This window comes from Corylus avellana, chromosome ca3, assembly GCF_901000735.1.
Source record: "Corylus avellana chromosome ca3, CavTom2PMs-1.0".
NCBI classification, from domain to species: domain Eukaryota; kingdom Viridiplantae; phylum Streptophyta; class Magnoliopsida; order Fagales; family Betulaceae; genus Corylus; species Corylus avellana.
In genome coordinates, this window is record NC_081543.1 from 26,777,335 (window position 1) to 26,797,023 (window position 19,689).

At 35.5% G+C, this 19,689-nt stretch overlaps 2 protein-coding genes across 2 annotated transcripts; one reads left to right on the forward strand and one right to left on the reverse strand.

Moving 5' to 3' along the window:
* Positions 1 to 6,975: 6,975 nt before the first annotated feature.
* LOC132176501 (zinc finger protein CONSTANS-LIKE 2) lies at positions 6,976 to 8,647 on the reverse strand. Its single transcript, XM_059588733.1, has 4 exons — positions 8,029 to 8,647; positions 7,766 to 7,942; positions 7,390 to 7,518; positions 6,976 to 7,243 (listed from the first exon to the last, which is right to left on the reverse strand). The coding sequence occupies exons 1-4, from the start codon at positions 8,611 to 8,613 to the stop codon at positions 7,151 to 7,153; spliced, it is 984 nt and encodes a 327-aa protein (XP_059444716.1). The 5' UTR covers positions 8,614 to 8,647; the 3' UTR covers positions 6,976 to 7,150.
* Positions 8,648 to 9,822: 1,175 nt separating this feature from the next.
* LOC132175158 (uncharacterized) lies at positions 9,823 to 19,055 on the forward strand. The gene is made up of 8 exons (XM_059587004.1): positions 9,823 to 10,126; positions 10,221 to 10,242; positions 15,288 to 15,344; positions 15,431 to 15,512; positions 17,470 to 17,565; positions 18,227 to 18,351; positions 18,446 to 18,464; positions 18,559 to 19,055. The coding sequence occupies exons 1-8, from the start codon at positions 10,027 to 10,029 to the stop codon at positions 18,790 to 18,792; spliced, it is 735 nt and encodes a 244-aa protein (XP_059442987.1). The 5' UTR covers positions 9,823 to 10,026; the 3' UTR covers positions 18,793 to 19,055.
* Positions 19,056 to 19,689: the final 634 nt, after the last annotated feature.

The window sequence follows — 19,689 nt, forward strand, 5'->3', positions numbered from 1 at the left end:
ACTTTTTACGTTAATCACTTAATTAACAACAAAAAAATAAAATAAAAATCACTTAAAACACATTTCGTATGAACGTATAAAAACTAGTGTTACTGTATAGCATGATACTATAGAAAGCATAGAAAGGGGTGTGCTGTCCACACTCCACGAACACTTGCAAATTGTGGTGCCAAGTAATCATTAGAACCGACGATTTGACAACACTAAAAGGGGTTGAAGCATAAACTACCACCTATACAAACATTCCTCTAGCATTGGAAATTCTTTGACTGATGTCCCCATTGGTGAATGAAATTCTCATTTTCAAATGTTATATATTCACACCATCCCAATTAAAAAAATAAAATAAATAAAACAATATCGTCGTCTCTTTTTGACTTGCGCTTTGGCCTTTTCCAATTTTGGGCACAATGGTTGTCTGATTAAGAAAAAAGAATATATAATTTGTCCAAACCAAACAAAACCCATATATGGGTTTGCTTTCTTGCTGTTAAATTAGATTCAACATGATCATGTCTCTTATGATTCCTTTAGTGCAGCATCATATTTATGTTACACGAGTCAAATCCCAGGTGGACAACAAAAATTGTTCCTTTTCTTCATCTAAATCGATTGCTGCACTCACTAAAGGGAACCACCAGGTGTTACTCCCCCAGGTAAGTCTTTAAGCATATTATTTTTCGATCAATATCTCATATGCACCATATATATATATATGGGAATGCTAGGTACTGTTCTCTTAGTGTTTTTTGGTTTTTGGGTGGATATCATTTTCTAAAAACTGGGTAAGAGAAATAATTAAGGAACCCGTTAGGCCAGTTTCTATTTTTACTGTTTTAGAAAGTAATATCCACTAGAATGAGAAGAATACGAGGAGAACACATTGTTTGGCAATGGGCATGTATTGGGGTTCTTGGTTTGGAGGTGATTAATGTGATATAAAAGTAGATAAAAAATTTGAATTTTTTGTATTGAAACGTGAAAGAGTTTTGGTTTATAGTAGGTTTTTTGTTTGAATAATAATAAAAGTAATAAGAAGTGATTAATGTGATAAATAAAAAGTAAGAATGTTGGGAAATTGGAAAAAAATAAAATAAAAAATAAAAAGAAGAAGAAGAAGAAAGAATTTGGCATGTCTTTTGCCAAACAAGGCCCTAGCATTTCTCATATATGTAATATACCTGGGTTTTTTTCATTACAGTAATTTTAATTACTCGTCTCTCGTCCTACTTTCATACCACTAGCTGGCTGATGTAGTAATGAACTTTTTTCTTTTTTTAATAAAGACGAGTCTAATGGCTAATGAATATTGCCACATTAGTCCACTGGAATAAGAGTGGTGTAGTTTAATGTTGGGACGTTTTTCCTGAATAATATATGATATAATTTGAGCCATTCTATAAAAATTCTTAGCGTATTAACTATGCGTGTTACTTGTCACAATTTTAGCCACATGTAACAATTTTAGAAAACCTAGGGTTTACAGTCACTAATTATTATGATTATTATTATTATTATTATTTTATTTTTTTGTGAGTAGTCACTAATTAATTAGTTTCTGCTATTATACATTAGATTAGAATTGGATTCCTTCCTTCAACAATCTGTCAATCAAATAACCCTTCCTAAGGTAGAAAAAGCAAACTATGTATCCAATCCAAACATGCCCTCAGATACATTATCATGGTATAGAAATGGTAGCTTTTAAAAGCAACTTTAAAGCTTAAGGTATATTATTATTTAGTCAAAGATGTCAAGCTAAATGTACAATATTAGTACTTTAGTGAGTCCTTGTAAGTGTACCTAATGCCATATTCCTATAGAGATCAAAGATTGGCTGGCCTTTTGTGTGGCTGCAAATGTCCTAGCAAAATTGTGTGATATTTGTCAAGTATAATCCAGAAATATTGATGTGGAATTGGGAAAAACTAGTGGAGATGGGAGTTTTAATGGTCAGTATCACTTGGTTAAAATATTAATTAAATAATTAAATTTATTATTTATTATCAGTATAAATTTTTAAAATAATTGGTAATAGTTTTACCGACACAAATTTCTTTGGAGGAAATTTTCTTTAACCTATTCTAATTGGGTTTCTCAAAAATTAATGTTTGGCTTCCTAGGTTAGTAAAATAACAATAAATGACTATTAAAAATATTAAAGAAATATGTGAGAGATAATACTTAGCACTTATTAAAGTAGGTTGAAGAAAATTTCCTCAAAACTGGGCATATATTAAAGCAAAGATCTTGAATTCAAACCTTACTCTCTGTTATTTACCTCCCATTCATATTGGACCTCATTTATTTTCCGTTCACACGTGAGGAAGGACGTTATAATATAAATTAAATGATTAAATTCATATATTCTTATTAGTTTAATTAGCTATTCATTTAAACTTTTGACTAGATAAGTAGTGATTTAACCCGCATAATAAAAATGGGTCAATTTCTTTGAGATAAGTAATGATTTAACATGCGCGTAATGATAGTGGGGAGGTTTCTTTTTAAGTAGCAAATTGTGCATGACAGAGTTGCAAATTAAAGGAGATGATGTGGATTGATGGAGACAATATTTCTGTGCAAAGAGAATCGTCTACTCAAATACGTGGAATGTAAACATGCTACTCCAATGACAAAATAAAGAGGCATCTGTTCACTATAAATCTTGCTTTAAAATAAAGTTTATGATAAGTGACATTGATTACTTGCTAGAATCGTGAGTAACAAACCACCACTCAACCTTCTTCTTGGCTTTTAGGTCAAGAAATTATGGGAAAGAATCATTTTAATTATATTTATCGTTTAATATTTACTAGCCTATATATAACCAGCTTTATGCGCATGTTTTTGTCTTAAATTCTTGGAAAAAATTATATTTAATCTTTAGGGTTTCGTTTGATCTGGATTTTCAATTTCAAGACGTATTTCTGTCACTTTGTCGTCAAAATTAAAGTTTTTCATATGGTACATGTGTTTTATTTGACATGTCAACATCCATCTCAACACTTGATCAATGCAATGCAACACTAATGGAACCAAAGTCTTTTGTTACTGTGGGTTTGCTTTTTAGGTTCTCAGGTTTTGTGTTTTTTTAAGTATTACGTGTCAAATCGATGATATATATATATATATATATATATATGTATATATTTTGTGGGGTCTTTTGTTTTGTTTTTATTTTTTATGAATGACTTTAACACTTGTTAACGTGACACTGCATTGAAATATTTATCATGTGTCAAATGAGATATGTAACATATGACAAATCGTTAACTTTGACAATAAAGTGATAAAATACTTATTTTAAACTGCTTCCTCACATTGAACGATTACATGGTGTTAAGCAAAACATATGAATTTTTTTTTTTGAAATGACTACTTATTTTAAACTTGAACAAAACCTAAGGTCTATATTTTTTAAATTGAAAACTTAATGACTAAATTCAAAACATATGAAAACCTATTGGCTAAATATGATTTGTCCCTAAATTCTTCTTAAGAAATTTTTAGTTTGACAAAGCTGCCTCTTCCAGAAATCAAATACATAACACATAAAATTGCATCTTTACAAATAGGAAAAAACAAAACTTTTCTAAAAACAATTATACTATCAAATTATAAAAAATAAAATTAGATTTTAACAAAGGAAAATCTGTTCCTGAGTTGATTTCACATTTTTTTCATATCATATATATATGCGTAAAAATAATAATAATAATAATAATAATAATAATAATCTTAACCCAATTTGTGTATTTTTAAATATTATTAAGGGTTAAATACTCTATACCCCATGTGGTTTAGTTGATTTATTTTTTCCTCTTTAGGGTTTGATTTTTATCACATGAGGTCCTTGTGGTTTTGATAATAGACCAAATTAGTCATTCTGTCAGTTGACCGTTAGTTGACTTAACGGAAATCCACGTGGACCAATCAAATATTGACACGTAACACCTGCTTAATTTTTTTTTTTTTTTTTTTTAAAAAAAAAAGAAAAAAAATTGGGGGTGGCTCCTTAGCCATTTGGGAGCCACCCTCTTTGGCCATGGGGGTGGCCCGTGGCCTGGCCACCCCCATCTGGGCCGGATGGGGTGGGGGCTCTGGAGTGGAGCCAGGGGTCAAACCACCCCTAGTGGGTACTGGAGGTGGCTCGGCCACCCCCAACCACCATTGGGGGTGGTTTTGGCCACCCCCTAAGCTCCATGGGAGTGGCCGAGCCACCCCCAGTACTCACTTGGGGTGGTTTCGGCCACCCCTAGTACCCACTGGGGGTGGTTTCGGCCAACCCCATCCGGCCAGATGGGGGTGGCCATGGCCAAAGAGGGTGGCTCCCAATTTTTTTTTTTTTAAATGCATTTTTTTTTAATTTAAAAAAATAAATAAAAAAATTTTAAGTATGTGCCATGTGTCAACATTTGATTGGTCCACGTGAACTTCCGTTAAGTCAACTAACGGTCAACTAACAGAAAAACTAATTTGGTCTATTATCAAAACCACAAGGACCTCCTGTGATAAAAATCAAACTCTAAGAGGAAAAAATAAAGGAACGAAACCCCAGGGGGGTATTTAGTATTTAATAAGAGTAATAGAATACTATTTTAAGCAAAATTTTGTTTTTTCATAAATACTTAGCCAAAAATAAAAAGATTATGTAACCTAATTTGTGTATTCGTAAATAATATTAAATAAATTAACTTTAATATTATGAGAAATGCCACTTACTATTCTCAAATCCTTCTCTCATCTTCCTTTTTTGAAAGTTAACCATTAGATTTGTAGGACTTACACCTTTACTTATGTGTGTCCTACAAATCCAATGGTTGATTTTCTAAATATGAAGATAAAGAAGAATAAGAGAATGATGAAAGAATATTAAATAACATTTATTGAATAGTATTTATAATTATTTTAATAGATAACGTTCTTCATCCATAAATACTTAGCCAAAAATAAATACTAAACGCACGTTTCACTTAAAATGCTTAGGGTTTGTTTGAGATTGTGTTTGAGGGGCGTAAAAGTGCTTTTAATACTCAAAAAGTCCATTTGAAGAAAAAAATATTCGTTTGATAAAAAAAATAGAAATGTTTTTAAAGGTTCAAAAAACTTAGAAATTACCAAAACACATTTTTGGCAAAAGCTTAAAAATGAAACTTTTGCTCAAAAGTTATTTTTAACTTAAAAATTCTATTTCTTAAACACAATCTCAAACATACTCTTAGAAGTTACTATATGTACATTTTACTTTATAAAAAAAAAAAAAAAAAAACACTTGTTGCAATTTTAGCCAATTCTCTTTAAAGATTTGGCCATACTTACATAGATCTAGAATAAATTCACTTAAAACTATGCTATGCAGCCGACGTCCAGGATAACTTACTCTATCGACATTGACTCAACAATAACTATTTATCTTTTAACAGCTCCACTCATCTATTAATATTCAATGACATAACACTAACTAAGCTCACAGATAGTACCAAGACATTTTAATACAGCCCACAAATCGCCCCTTCTACGACCTGACTATAAGGTTGCAACTTATTTGATCCTATACTCGATGAGCTGCTTTTGATCATATCCTTGATGTGGTAGTGGCTCAAATATCAAATGATACAAAGTTTGAGTAAAACTTACCTTTGAAAACCGGTTTACAAAAGGATGATGTCCCATAGCTTATATATACATGGTTAAAATTGTGCTTAAGCTAAATAAAACACTTAAGATCATAACAAATTGTTTAGTGGCTGACGTGATAGTAACATGTGATTGCAACGTCCCTAAGGGACATGTAGTACCCTAGCAGCAGTACTCTTAGCAACCAATGAACGTGAAAACCAAAATATTGCTGATAAAAGAACAAATTTAACTCAACTAATGCAAGTATATTTCCCTTTGAATTTGAAATTCTCTATCCTCCAATTCCATGGCAAGCTTTAGACAAATTTAACGTCTAGTAAACACAGGATTCACAGCATCCATCTAGAGCATGTGATTCGAAACATTGGTCAATATGTTGGGCCATTACCAGAAAGTTTACGGTCAATTGACCTGTAAGGCTTATTAAAATGTCTAGCAATATTCTAAAATGGTATCTTGAACAAAAGAAAAAAGTATCAAATTTAAATATTTCAATCACATTGTTTAGCTATTATTTATTGATTATTATGTTGTTTTTTAAGGTTAAATCCAAAAAACTTTCTTGTGGTTTTCTTGTTTTATCAAAACACTCCATGAAATTTAAAAATCAATAAAACTTAACCTAAACAATGATTAAATTTATAAATTAATTTAGAATATAAATTAAATGATTAAATTTCTCATTTCATATTAGTTAAAGCTATTGGGATAAGAGATTATTTAACATGGTATCTTAGTAAATGTCATGAGTTTGAACCTTATCTCTGTCATTTATCTCTTATTTCAATTAAATTTTAAAAATAAGTCGTAATTGAACGAAATTAATCATTGGACTTTCTGAATTTATAATATATACGTACTTCAACCATTTGCCATTTTGTCACTTAAATAATAATAATAAAAAAACCCACTTAAGACTTATAAAAACATTTCCACATATATACATATCTTTGTCATGTTGGCGTATCCCTAAATTATGAAGAAAAAAAAAGGGTGGCGTGAGAAAATCTTCTATGTGTTGATGAGGTTCTCCGACAATTTACCTCCCATTTGACGGCGGAGAGTCATTTTAGTATTAAACAATGTTGTAGCATCCAAAAAGCATAAGCAATGTTGTAGCCAAGGAACCACTAGTTCTCACTCAATTCAAACTTCCAAAGCACAATAAAAAGTCATTAATCTTATTATTTGTCACCAAATATACATATATGACACAAATAGTGTCCCACAAAAAGAAAAAGAGAGAGAGAGAGGGAACAAAGGAAAAAAAAAAACAAAAAAAAAAAAAAAAAGAAGAAGAAAAAAGAAACCAAAAAGTAACCCTACCAGAAATTAACTAACTCCTGCTAGTCTATAACTGCCCAATTAACTACAACTTTAATCTCAGCAACCTGTGGCGACTTATTTCAGAAAAAAAAGCCTTTCCGAGCTACTTTTTGCTTGAGAAAAAAGGCTTCCTAGTCATGTACTCTGGACAACCTATCCTAAGAAACATCCTCCTGGGAAATCAAAATCCATAGTACTGCAACTGTGTGGCTCCAAAGGTGTTCACAAACTCCCCAATTCTCACTGTTCCATTCTCTTCATGCAATCCCTCAAGCTGCATACAAAAATGAATCAACTCTATGCCTAGAAAATGCTATCGATTATGAATAATCGTAACGGATTATCGACGTTTAGAAAGCCGTTGCGCTAACGAACAAGCAAAGAAGTAAAGAAGCATTAAAATGCAGAGAAAGTTGTTACCCAGAGATCATCTTCGTCTTCAACACTGGTTGAGCATGCAGCCTTGGGAGTGTCACCGGGTTCGTCGTTGCGTGCGAATCTACCACGTATGCGGGGTCGGTTGTCGGCTAGTGTTTTTCGGCATGCATACTTGGTGCCAACACAAAGAACAGAAAAGCCAACCACATTTAGTTTAGATTAATCAAAAGCAATATTAACACACTTTGTTTAAGTATATTCATGTTAGATTATTATTATTACTAAGCTTTTTTTTTTTTTTTTTTGCGAAAAAGAAAAGAAAAGGTAAAGTTTTGTCTTTAAACCAAACTGGTTATACCTTATTCATCCCCCCCCAAAAAAAAAACGAAGAAAAAAGAAAAAAACAAACTGGTTATACCTTAATGGTCTTGTTGAAGTTCCTCTGGTTTCTTTTGGCTCTGTATTTGGAAATCCTCTCTTTTCTCTCTTCTGCACTGTAACGGCCTACTTTGAAATTCGTTTCCTCAATGAATGAGCTTTCTACGGCCAAAGAGCTGGAGAAGGACCTCTGGGTGGCATGGGGTGCTTTGGTGGTCTGATAATCAAGGAAGATATTTAGATTGAAAAACAGAGGGAAAAAAAAGAGGAAAAAAACAGAGGAAAAAAAAGAGTTATTCTGACCTGCAAATCTCCTGTGCTGCAAACCCTCCTCATTTGGCCACCAAAAATCTCCTGGTTCTGGAAACTGGGGGACTCCATGAGAGTGTCAAAGCGAGGCTGAAAGAGAAAGCCTGTCTTTGCATCAAAAGAATTACTGCTGTAGCTCCTCTGCATCAACTTAGCCACATTCTCAGCCCCTCCTCCACCGCTGTAACTGTGGGGAAGAAAGGCCTGGTGGTTGAAAGAAGACTCAAAACCCATTTGACATTCCTCGTTCTTGACCTCCAAACCTTCCAATCCAGACATATTCCCCAACCCGTTATCAAAATCAGAACCATTCTGCAGCCACTGCAAGTGGGTAGTCTGGTAAAGGTTCAAGCTCTCAAATTGGTGGCTGGGAGAGGAAGAGAGGAGTGTAGAAGAATAGTGGTCAAAGGAGTGAGATTCATCAACTGGGTTCTGCTGGTTTTGGCTGTCTGAAATTGCCTGGAAAATATCAAGGGGTGAGTCAGGGATGAAGGTCAGGTCTCCATCAGAGGAGACCATGTCTGAGGTTGAATGGCGGTAGAAAGGGTCGTGATCAAAAAGAAAGAGATCAGAAGACATTGAAACCCAATTCTTCTTCTCTGAAATCCAACTAGAAAACAACCAAAACAATTAAAAAAACCAAAAAAAAAAAAAAACACGATAAAATCCCACGAGCAAGCAGTGTTTGTTGCTGATATAAAATAATTTATAGCAGCAAAATATATGTTTCTTTCTTTCTTTGGTGGCTATTTTGTCTGGGTATTTGGTTCTGAAACGGCAACAAAGCAAAACTGACACTTGGGTTCTGATTTGTTTATTCAAGGCTTGGGATTACTAGAGCTACAAGACAAAGAAAAGCCATTTCTCGTCTCTCTCTCTCTCTCCAAATGAGATTTTCAAACGCAACACAGGAAGAGACCAGTCCACTTCCTCCTCTATACCCTATATAAAAAGAGCCAAAAAATTATTATTTACACTTTAACCCCTACATACTTTTCTAAGTCTCAAACTAACCTCGATACTATTGGATTTTCAAATTAAAGCCCATAATTAATTATTATTTACGGTACAATAAAATCTTTGATGCTTAATTTGAAAATAAAAATTAAAAAGATTTAAAAACATCTGCTATAGACGTATTAACAAACAAGAAAAACACATCTACACGAGGTAATGTGTCAAGAGAAATTGGTATAAGAAGCCGTTGATACATTTTTTGATAATGAAATCCGTTAACAACCAAAAATGGATGGCCCTGATAAGGTTTACAAGTTAGTTTTTGATGTAATTGAAGGTAAAGAGGGAAAATTACCAGACACTTCCATTGATAAATTGGTATCATAGAGCCCTCCCTCGCATTATATTCTAAAGAAGTATAATATGATGTGTGAACTAATATGGTGCAAAATGCTTCTCCAAGTGGGTTTAGGTATACAAGGTGTTCATTGAGGATCAAAATTGACTGCAATTCCTTTAACAAATTACGACTTCCTCAAACCCTTAATGAGAATGATCATAATAGAGAGAGTCGATATATACAAACAGATGATCGGACAGTTTGAGACGTGACTCGCCGGCCATTGATTAATGTGGACGGCCAATTTAAGAGGTTTTGGGTCCCTTCATCGAACCTATCGAAAAATTCATTTAGAAATTTTCCCGTGATAACGAATCAACCAATAAGAAACCGCCACGTGGAAAGAAATGGCAAAAAAATTCCCAATTGGTGGGTGGGGACCGTGGGGTCGTCGTCGTTGACACCGTCGTCTTCCAAAGCTGGAAATTTGCATTTTGTATTTTGTCTCGGCGTTCTTCGAGGGGAGAACGTTTTGGTTTTAAAAGTCTCAACGAAGACTTGAAAATTGTATATACGTCTCTTTCACTTTTTCTTCGTCTTCGTGGAGATCTAGAGCTAGGGTTTCTTCTGCGCTTCTGGTTCAGTCTTTCACAGAGAGAGAGAGAGAGAGAGAGAGAGATCGAGATTGTACAGACATGGCGTCGCAGATGCACCTGGACAAGATGCAGCTCCGCCAGAACTTCCGGAATCTCTGGCACACCGATCTCATGGGAACCATTAAGGCCGACACTCGCTGTATTCTCTCTCTCTTTCTCTATCTATCTATGTGCTTAAATTTGTTGTTATATGTGAATTCCTTTTGCTGATAGGGTGCTGAATGTGTGTGCAGATTGCTGCTTTGCGTTATGGTGGTAAGTGCTCTTCGATCCGTCGGTTTGTGTCGTAGATCTGATTAATGCTGTTGATTTCGTTGAATTTGTGGGAGGCTGTTTGACTTGGTCTGACCTTGGTTGACTTGTGAATTCTTTGGTCTTTTGCTCAAATTTGAATGGTTTTTTTTGATTAATTGTTGTGAATTGCTTTAAACGGCCGTATCATTGTTGTGGAGGTCGATTTAGATCTTGTTGACATATATTTCATTGCTTAAGTGAAAGAGGGTGAGTTAAGGTTATCTTTCACTTTAGATTGATATTGTTTGGAATACAGTGTGAACAAATGTATCATTGGGAAAGTCTTATAGACGAACATTTTATTTGATCAACCTAAAACAATTTGCAGAACTGCATGTGTTGTTTGCATCTTGATTATGTGTTGACATATGTGTAACTAGCCAAATGACATTACTGAGAGCAACAAATGAGATTCCATATTTAAACAAAAATTTAGGGAAAACGTGAAAAGTGAGTTATCACTAAAATTGATAGAATCATTATAAATTTAGAACTAAACTAAGCCACTAGCATAGTATATCTACCCATGCATGTAAGTGCATGCACACAAGCAGGCATGCATTTATTTAGGGCTGAGCATCTGACTTTAAAACCCAACTGCCTTGATGCTGCCGATTCAAAAACAACCAACGTTAGTCTGTTACCAGTAGGTTGATGGTGTGGTGCAGTTCCTGATGATGAGAAACCAATGCCCATGGGGCTAGTTGCCTGTCCTGGGGGCTTGCAGTCTAATGATACCTAACTTGGCTGGCGTCCGTTAAAACCAAAATTTCCAAAAGTTTTGTATTCTTCCTTCCTGATATAATTTCAATTGTTCCTCACTTCCCTTTTTTTATATCACTCATTAACACTGGCCCTAATTATCATCAAATCCTCATCACTTATCAACTATCTCTTGTCCGATGATGCTGGTCATCCTCGCTCAACCCATTTTGGCCACATCCCTCTCCAAACCATACCTCATAATCCTTTAACTTTCCTCCAATCATCCTCGTACCAACCTTTATGATACTCGAGCCCTTCATGAACAAGCAAAACCGGCACTCTTCGTCCACTCCCTTTACTTCATCTTCTTCCCTCTTTTCAGAGACCTCCTTCCCTAATTGGTCCAAATTTTCTTGGGGTTTCTCTTCTTTTAGGATTTTGATGCTGATTGAGGGATCTAAGGGCTTAATTGAATTTGGGTTTTCCAAGGTGGCTATGGATTTAAGAATCAGAATTGAACATGCTAGGTTTCGCTGATTTTGGCAATTAGTATTGGGAGTCATTGAATTAGAACACAAATTGGTATAGCGAGTTTTTTTTTTTTTTTTTGAGTTTGAGGCTACTTGGGATATGAAGATTGCAAAAATGTTTAGCTGAAAAGTGAGCTTGAATTATATGGGCTGTTTGGTTTTTGAGGAAATGGCTGAATCAAAAGGTTTAGATTCCATAAAGTTCCTAATGGGTACTACATGTATTCTTTGTCTTGATTTTGTGTCAACATATATATACATATATGTGTTTGTGTGTGTGTGTGTGTGATGGGGACAAAGAGGCTTTAGTGTTAGATTACATAGACCATTCTGGCACCTTGTCCATTGGAACCCGTGTTTTCTTAGGGCGGTTCACGATTGGGAGCTTGAGTCCCTAGTGGCATTCCTCAATGTTTTATACTCATAAAAAATCCTTCCGAGGGAGACATAAAATTTATGGTCCCCCGCTTGTAATCATAGGTTCAAAGTGAAGAACTATTACCGTACTTTACAGTATGGTGAGTCTTCCCTTTTTCCTTGGAAGAGTGTTTGGAAGGTGCAGGCTCCTCTTCGTATCGCTTTCTTCACTTGGATGGTGGCTTTGAGTAAAACTTTTACATTTGATAAACTTAGGAGGCGAGGTCCTACCCTTGTCAATCGGTGTTGTGTTTGCAAGAGGATTGTGCTTAATGAATATGGAATGGGAATGCTCCTCTCCAAGGTCAGATGTCCAATTACTCCCAGAACAAGGAGACCCGTAAACCACCTTCTCATCCATTGTGAGTTTAGTAGCGAGATATGGCATTTGATTCTCATCCTATTTGAAGTCACATGGGTCATGCCTAGCAATATTGTTGAGCTACTTCAATGTTGGAAGACACAAGGACGGGGACAATCCAAAGAGGCCATTGGAAAGCCATCCTTACTTTAATAATGTGGAGCATTTGGAGAGAAAGAAATTGACATCTTCAATCTAATGTGCTTCAACTAAAATCTTCCTTCTTGAGTGTCCTCTTAGATTGAGTTGTAACTTTTGTTCCTAATTTCTCTTCCTCTAACCATGCTGATCTTGTTCACGTAGTTTTTGAACTCCAATAGGGTGGTTGCTTCTCTTGTATACTTCTCGTGTACGTGAGTTGTGCCTTCTGATAAATCATTATTCATAAAAAAAAAAATATCACTAGCAAAATGACTTTATTCAAAATAGTGAATATGCCCAGTTTTAAACAGAAATTGAATGAAGTATGATAGCGAGTGATCGCTGAAAAATAATTGAATCATTGTAAATTTGGAACTAAAGTAAGCCACTGGCACAATATATCTACCCATGCATGTGAGCATGTGTGTATGTTATATAGATGTCCTCTGAAAAGTATGTTTTTTGTATGACTGGTATAACTTCTGAATCTTTAGAAAAAGGAAACCAAAAAATGGCAAAGGCCATCTTGGATACTAGTGTACCATTTATCTAAGAAGTACCAATATTGACATGAGATACGGATTAAATATTTTACAGATATGACAATGCGACACTTCTTGAAAAACTAGGATACAATATGCTTACAATCTGTTAATAAGTAATCAATAAATATACATTTGTGTATGTATATTATATTATTTTTGATTTAGTAGATAAGTAACGACTACCAAAAATTTAAAAGGCCTATTAAACTTCTAAGTAATAATATATAGGAAAACGCACATATTGAGTACAAAATAATATAATATATTAGCTTTAATAGATATCTTCAAATGATACTATTCACAGGTATTCCCAAAATAGCATTAATCAAACTTCTCTTTGGTCCTTCAAATATTCAAACTAAAGCATCTAGAACCCCTTTTCTAATATTTGACCATAAACTATTTGAAAATAGCATATAGATCCTTTTTTAATTAAGAAAATTTACTTTCCCCCCATAACATGTCTTAGCCATGTCCCAGTTGTGTCCTTAAAGCATCTGTTATGTCCCAAAAGTATTTGACTTTCAAATTTAATCTTTTGAATCATGGACATGTATCAGACATGTATTTGAAGACATGTATTTGGCTCTGTCTGAGCTATATTTGTATTTTATATGTTAGCAACAGATACTCGAGCCCTTTCAAAGTCTCCGTGCTTCCAAGATATATATATATATATATATCAACCTGAAACATTTGTTAGGCATTTGTCCTTACCTCTTGAGATTTTAACTTGCAACTATTGGTATATTGCATATCTTAGGCTTATTGTGTAAATCATGTTGATTGCCTTCCCCTCGTGTTAGGAAAATGGAAAATCCTATTTTTGGGTCAATATCTAAATGTTGATCTCTTATATTTTTAGTTTTCTTTAGTAGTAAATCAACTCCTCCCCTCCCAAGCTACCATCTTTTTCTCAATCCGCCCCTCTAAATCATGGAAATTGCTTCACAATTTAAACTTTGTGTTTCAATGTCTCCCTCTACCAAAATTAGGTGTTAATTTGGTAAAAAAAATGTGCATTGTACGTGCTTACCTTCTAGGTGAAAGGATTGAAAGATCCCTAAGAAGACACTGGAACCAAAAAACATAAGCAGTTTGGAAACCAAATTCCCAAGAGCACTCCAACCATAAACCCAATGCTGACCTCCCAAAACCCAAAAATCCAAAACTGAAAATCAACCACCACCCTCCTTCAATATCGAAACTCAATGATATCACTAATTGCCATTGCACTCATTCCTAGCCCCCCCAATCCTAAACCCAATCTCTCTCTCCTCAATCCACATCACATTGCTTAACAACTCCTTAAACAGCATCGGCAATCAACTCCTCTCTCTCTCTCTCTCTCTCTCCGTCTTTGGAACCTCTTTCTCTCTTCTTTACTTGTCTCTTTATAAATGGTTTTACCGCCATTGTTAGAGCTGGACTTTGAGAACCTTAAAGCCCTCAAAGTCCCCGGTTAAGGTGCCATGGGCATCCACAATCAAGAAGCCGACCTGGCTTCCCATTGGCCCTTTGCCCTCAAGGTCTTCAAGAAGGGCTCTGAGCCAAGCTCGACTAGGAGCATCATCCCTGCTGTAAAATCCAGTTCCTGGCCCAAATCTGACTTGATACATCCCTCCTTCCCCTCCCAACTTGGCTACTTTGCTCTGCATGACTTCCTTGCTTGGCCAGTTTGTCAATGTCCCTAACAGCACTAGAAAGAGAACCATTATGATCATTAAATGTGGTCCTGTTTCTCAGAGGATGGGATGGGCCTCAGAAATGGATAGCGGGTAGGACTTAAGGAAGACAAGGAATATATGATGAAGCCAAACCTGAGAAACATATGGATTGTGGAGTCGGAGCTTGGTCAACATCTTGATTGTCAGATCTGAAAGAAGTCAGTTGTTTGCAATTGGAGGTGGAGCTGCTCTTTTATGAGATGCAGATGGCCTTGATGACAAGTAGGGAGGAAGGCTTCTGGACTCTTTTAATATCAAGGCCTCTTATTGCATGATATGGCATTATAATCGCATGAAGCAAAAAACTATTTTCTCATGAGTATTATAATCATTTCATCTATCTAAGGAGCACATGCAGTTCACATATTGCATTCGCTGCCCAATTAATTAAATGGAAAGGGGACATTTGCAATCGCACTAATTTAATTTTGGAGGGGGAATTGAGAATTTTTTTTTTTTGGGGTTGTGTGGGGGAGGTTAGAGGGAAGAGGAAGTGTAATTTATCCTTTTCAAGCTATTTATTATGGATAACAATTTTTCTCCCCTTACAGTGCATCTAATTTACTTTGTTTCATTGTAGTGCGCCATGCGCATCATACTTGCTCCGGAAACGAGCTCTTTACGATGACATGTCAAGGTAATTGTTTCTTTTGATTCCTTTTTGACTTTGATCTGAAATATGTGACGTTTTGATGTTAATGTCATGTTCTCTATTCATTGTAGGTATGTATGCTGTGCTGGTTACATGCCTTGTAGTGGCAGGTGTGGAGAAAGTAAATGTCCCGAATTTTGCCTAGCCACTGAGGTATGGAGTCTATTTGATTACGGTTAGCATGCTTGTTGTGTATTCTTTTTGTTCAGATACTTCTTGGTTTAACATGCTATCTCTTTGCATCAGTTTTAAATTACCAATCAGCCATTGTTTGCATCCTTTATTCTGTGGAAATTGAAGTCTTAGAGCATTCCCAGTAGACTCTTTATAATAGAATATGTTCTATAAGTTTAGGGAATATGTCCAAAAAATCGCAAAAAACATCCCACAGCAGACTCTCTAAATGAACCCTAAAATATTAGGATTGCTACAGTAGAACCCAATGTTTTGGGTTCCACAATTGCAATCTTTATGATTATTAAAATAAATAAAAAATGATTCTCTCTCTTCTCTCCTCTCTCCTCTCTCCTCTCATGTCTCACAATTCTCTCTCATCTCTCATCTCATATATATAATATAATTAAAAAAACAAATATTTTAATGATATAGGGAATGATTAAGGGAAGCTATTGGGGTGCATTTTGACATAGGGAAGCAAAAAGTAGTTTGGATTCTTAAATATAAGGAAAATTACGAGAAAATTGCTGAGAATGCTCTAAATAGGCTACCCAATTGACTATAAATTGTCTGATCGTTCCACTGGGACAATGTTTGAGTCTGTTTCCCTTAGCTCACAATATCTCTTGATAGGTTAGATTAATTACCCATGAGAAGATGGAGGCAGTGGTATTCAAAATTTTCAAAATAGTCAAAGGCATCACTTGACCATAAATCCTCTGTATATTTCTGGATTCCATTTAAAATTCATCAAAATTCATGTAATAGCTTACTTTACCAAGCAACATGGAATTTTTATATATCAGATTTTTTTTTTTCCACAATACAGTGGTCCCATCTTCAAATCACCTTACCCTCCCTCTCTCACTGTGACAAAGTCATTCCATTACTTGAGGGTTTTAGCAAAATATGACAAAATGAAAGAGGAATGAGCAAAGGCATAGATTAAACGATTATTTAGTTGCTTCTTCATATGAAACTAAGGGTGATGCTTGGGTGACTTTCGCTTCAATTTTCGGCTTGTTCATTGGCATCAGAGATCACGAGATGACCATACTAACTTTACAAGTCAGACTTACTGAAAGCTAAACTGCAGTTCTTTTCAAAATTGTTTTCCTTCTTTATAGTTAATGTGCAAGTTGGAAATAACACATCTATTGTTGATACTTTCCTCCATTTGATATTATCAAAACCTCAACACATGTTGTTTCTTTCTTTCAATAATTCCTGGATTTGAGCATTGCAATGCCTGGTGGCATAATGTAGAGATTGGTGACAGCTAGACTAAATTAGTCCTTCCATTCGACACTCTTATTGAAGCTTTAAGATGCTGATTTTATTAAGGTTGGATCTATATCATTACAACCTGATGTAGACTTCTAAAGCAGGAAATGCCATAGGATAGATAGGTGTGATCGCTGTTCTTTTGATAACTTCCTCCTGGATCAGTTTCACCTTATTTTTCTTTTGTTAGGAGGTATAGCCTACATACTCTTGGGAATTTTGTGCAAGAAAGAAAGTTAAGGATTTGAAAAAAATTTGTATCTTCGTTTTTTCTTGTTTATTTGTTCAATATAATCCCCCCCCCCGCGTATCCTTATAGAGTAAAATAGAGTATTATTGGACTGTTTTTATACTGTATAAAAATTTATAAAAAAAAAAAATTCGTCTCATCAAACATCACAATCCCTTTAATTTGCTCAGTTTTTCTTTATGGCAATATACTTTGCCACCGATTTGTCGTGGCTATTGATGAATGGAGCACCTCAAAATTGATTACATTGGTCTTTTGAACTTGTCATTCAGGAAGTGGATATACATAGATGAAGGTTTTCATTGCTTATCAACAACATCTTAACTTGTGTGGTAGTCATAAAGAGCTTCTTTCCTCGCAATTAATGATTTTATTATAATAATGTGTTTGATCTTCCAGGTTTTTCTCTGCTTTGGAAATTCAGTGGCCTCAACTCGGTTTTTGTTACAAGATCAATTTAATATACAGACAACACAATGTGATAATTGCATCATTGTAAATTCTCTCTCTCTCTCTCTCTCTCTCTCTCTCCCTCATATATTTGCAGCTCTTGCCCTCGTGTTTAGTTGCCACCGTTGAGTTTGGAACCCTGAGCAGACTGCCGGTGATAAGCCGGAGAAAGGTGAGGATGACGTCAAGTCATCATGCCCCTTATGCCCTGGGTGACACACACTTGCTACAATGGCCGGGACAAAGGGTCGCGATCCCGCGAGGGTGAGCTAACCCCAAAAACCCATCCTCAGTTCGAATTGTAGGCTGCAACTCGGCGGCTGCATGAAGCTGGAATCACTAGTAATCGCCGGTCAGCCATATGGCGGTGAATTTGTTCCCGGGCCTTGTACACACCGCCTGTCACACTATGGGAGCTGGCCATGCCTGAAGTCGTTACGTTAACCACAAGGAGGGGGATGCCGAAGGCAAGGCTAGTGACTAGAGTGAAGTCGTAACAAAGTAGCCGTACTGGAAGGTGCGGCTGGATCACCTTCTTTTCAGGGAGAGCCAACGCTTGTTGGGTATTTTGGTTCGACACTGCTTCACACCCAAAAAAAAGCGAGCTACGTCTGGGTTAAATTTGGAGATGGAAGTCTTCTTTTGTTTCTCGACGGTGAAGTAAGACTAAGCTCATGATCTTATACATGTTTCCTCCTGTTTTCAGGGTTTCATGTTCTGCCTACAACAAATTGCATGCATATTTTCCATAGTTGCAATGATTGTTGGAAGTGAGGAAATTTCAGAGGCTTCTCAATTATTGTCATGTTTGGCGGACATGGTGTACTGCACGTAAGGCTTTCATTCCCTTTTTCCTACTGGACATTCTCAATCAAGATGTGCCAAAATAACATACTGATTTTATGATTAATTTTGTTTTCTGTAGGGTTTGCGCATGTATGCAGGTATGGAAGCGATAAGAAAGACTTGCAAGTGGGAAAACGTATCAATATTTGAATGAAATATCATATTGTAGTCACTAACTGTGATTATTTGCAGACACAACACAAGATCGAAATGGACAAGCGTGATGGCATGTTTGGGCCTCAAGCAATGGCAGTGCCCCCTATGCAACAGATGTCTCGCATTGACCAGCCAATTCCTCCGTCTGCTGGCTATCCACCTCAACCAGTCTATGGACAGCCCTATGGTTACCCACCTCCTCAGGCGCAGGGCTATCCACCTGCTGGTTATCCTCCACCTGCTTATCCACCACATGGCTATTCTAGGTGATGTTATTTTACAACATTACTGGTTGATTTGCAATGTCAAGGTGATTTTTTAGTGCTACATGTTGGGTTACAACTTACAAGTAATGTCACTATGAAAGTTCCAACTTGTGTATCCACCAAAACATATCTTGATCAAGCACTCGAGTCTTTGGTATTTATTTGCAGAGGGTGATGGGAACAGTGATTTATTTGTGTGTGATTTCGGTTTTTATTGCCAATTGAACTTCAAAAAAGTTTTATATAAATCCTAGCTTCTTGTCGTCCTATGGATTCGATTTATTGTATTTTCTTCTCCCTCTATGAGTGTTTGTATAGACTTGTTTATCGAGTATATCCATATATTGGTGTAACATGCAGCTGAGGAGCTGCTCTTGTGGTTTATCATTCGGCTCCATTTATTTTGATGCAAAGTGTTTTCCGTCGGAAAATGTTTCGTTTGCTGGAAATTAGAAACTTCATTTTTTGGTAATAAGGCATGAAACATATCTTGCTCATCTATTCCTCTAAATTTTACATGGCAAATTGTTAATTTTAATTATTTTTACCAAGAGATGGGTATTAAGAATATGTGGAGCTTATTTATTTGGAAACATCAAAACAATTAATAAAAAATTGCTACGGGTATACATTTCGTAAACCCGTGTGCTTTATATTATGGAATAAGATTCTCTTTATTTCATGATTTGATTTTTGTTTTGTTATATTTAACGGTGCACATATTGCCACATCATTTTTAAAATATAAACTGTGGCAATATATATATATATACCACTTAATATATAAAATCTAACCTGGCGAATTTTGTTAGGTCAAAATAAATCATCTCTAAAATTGAAATGTCTGAATGCTATATAAATTTCATTGTTTAATGCGTACTAAAATTTTTGTAGACTTCATA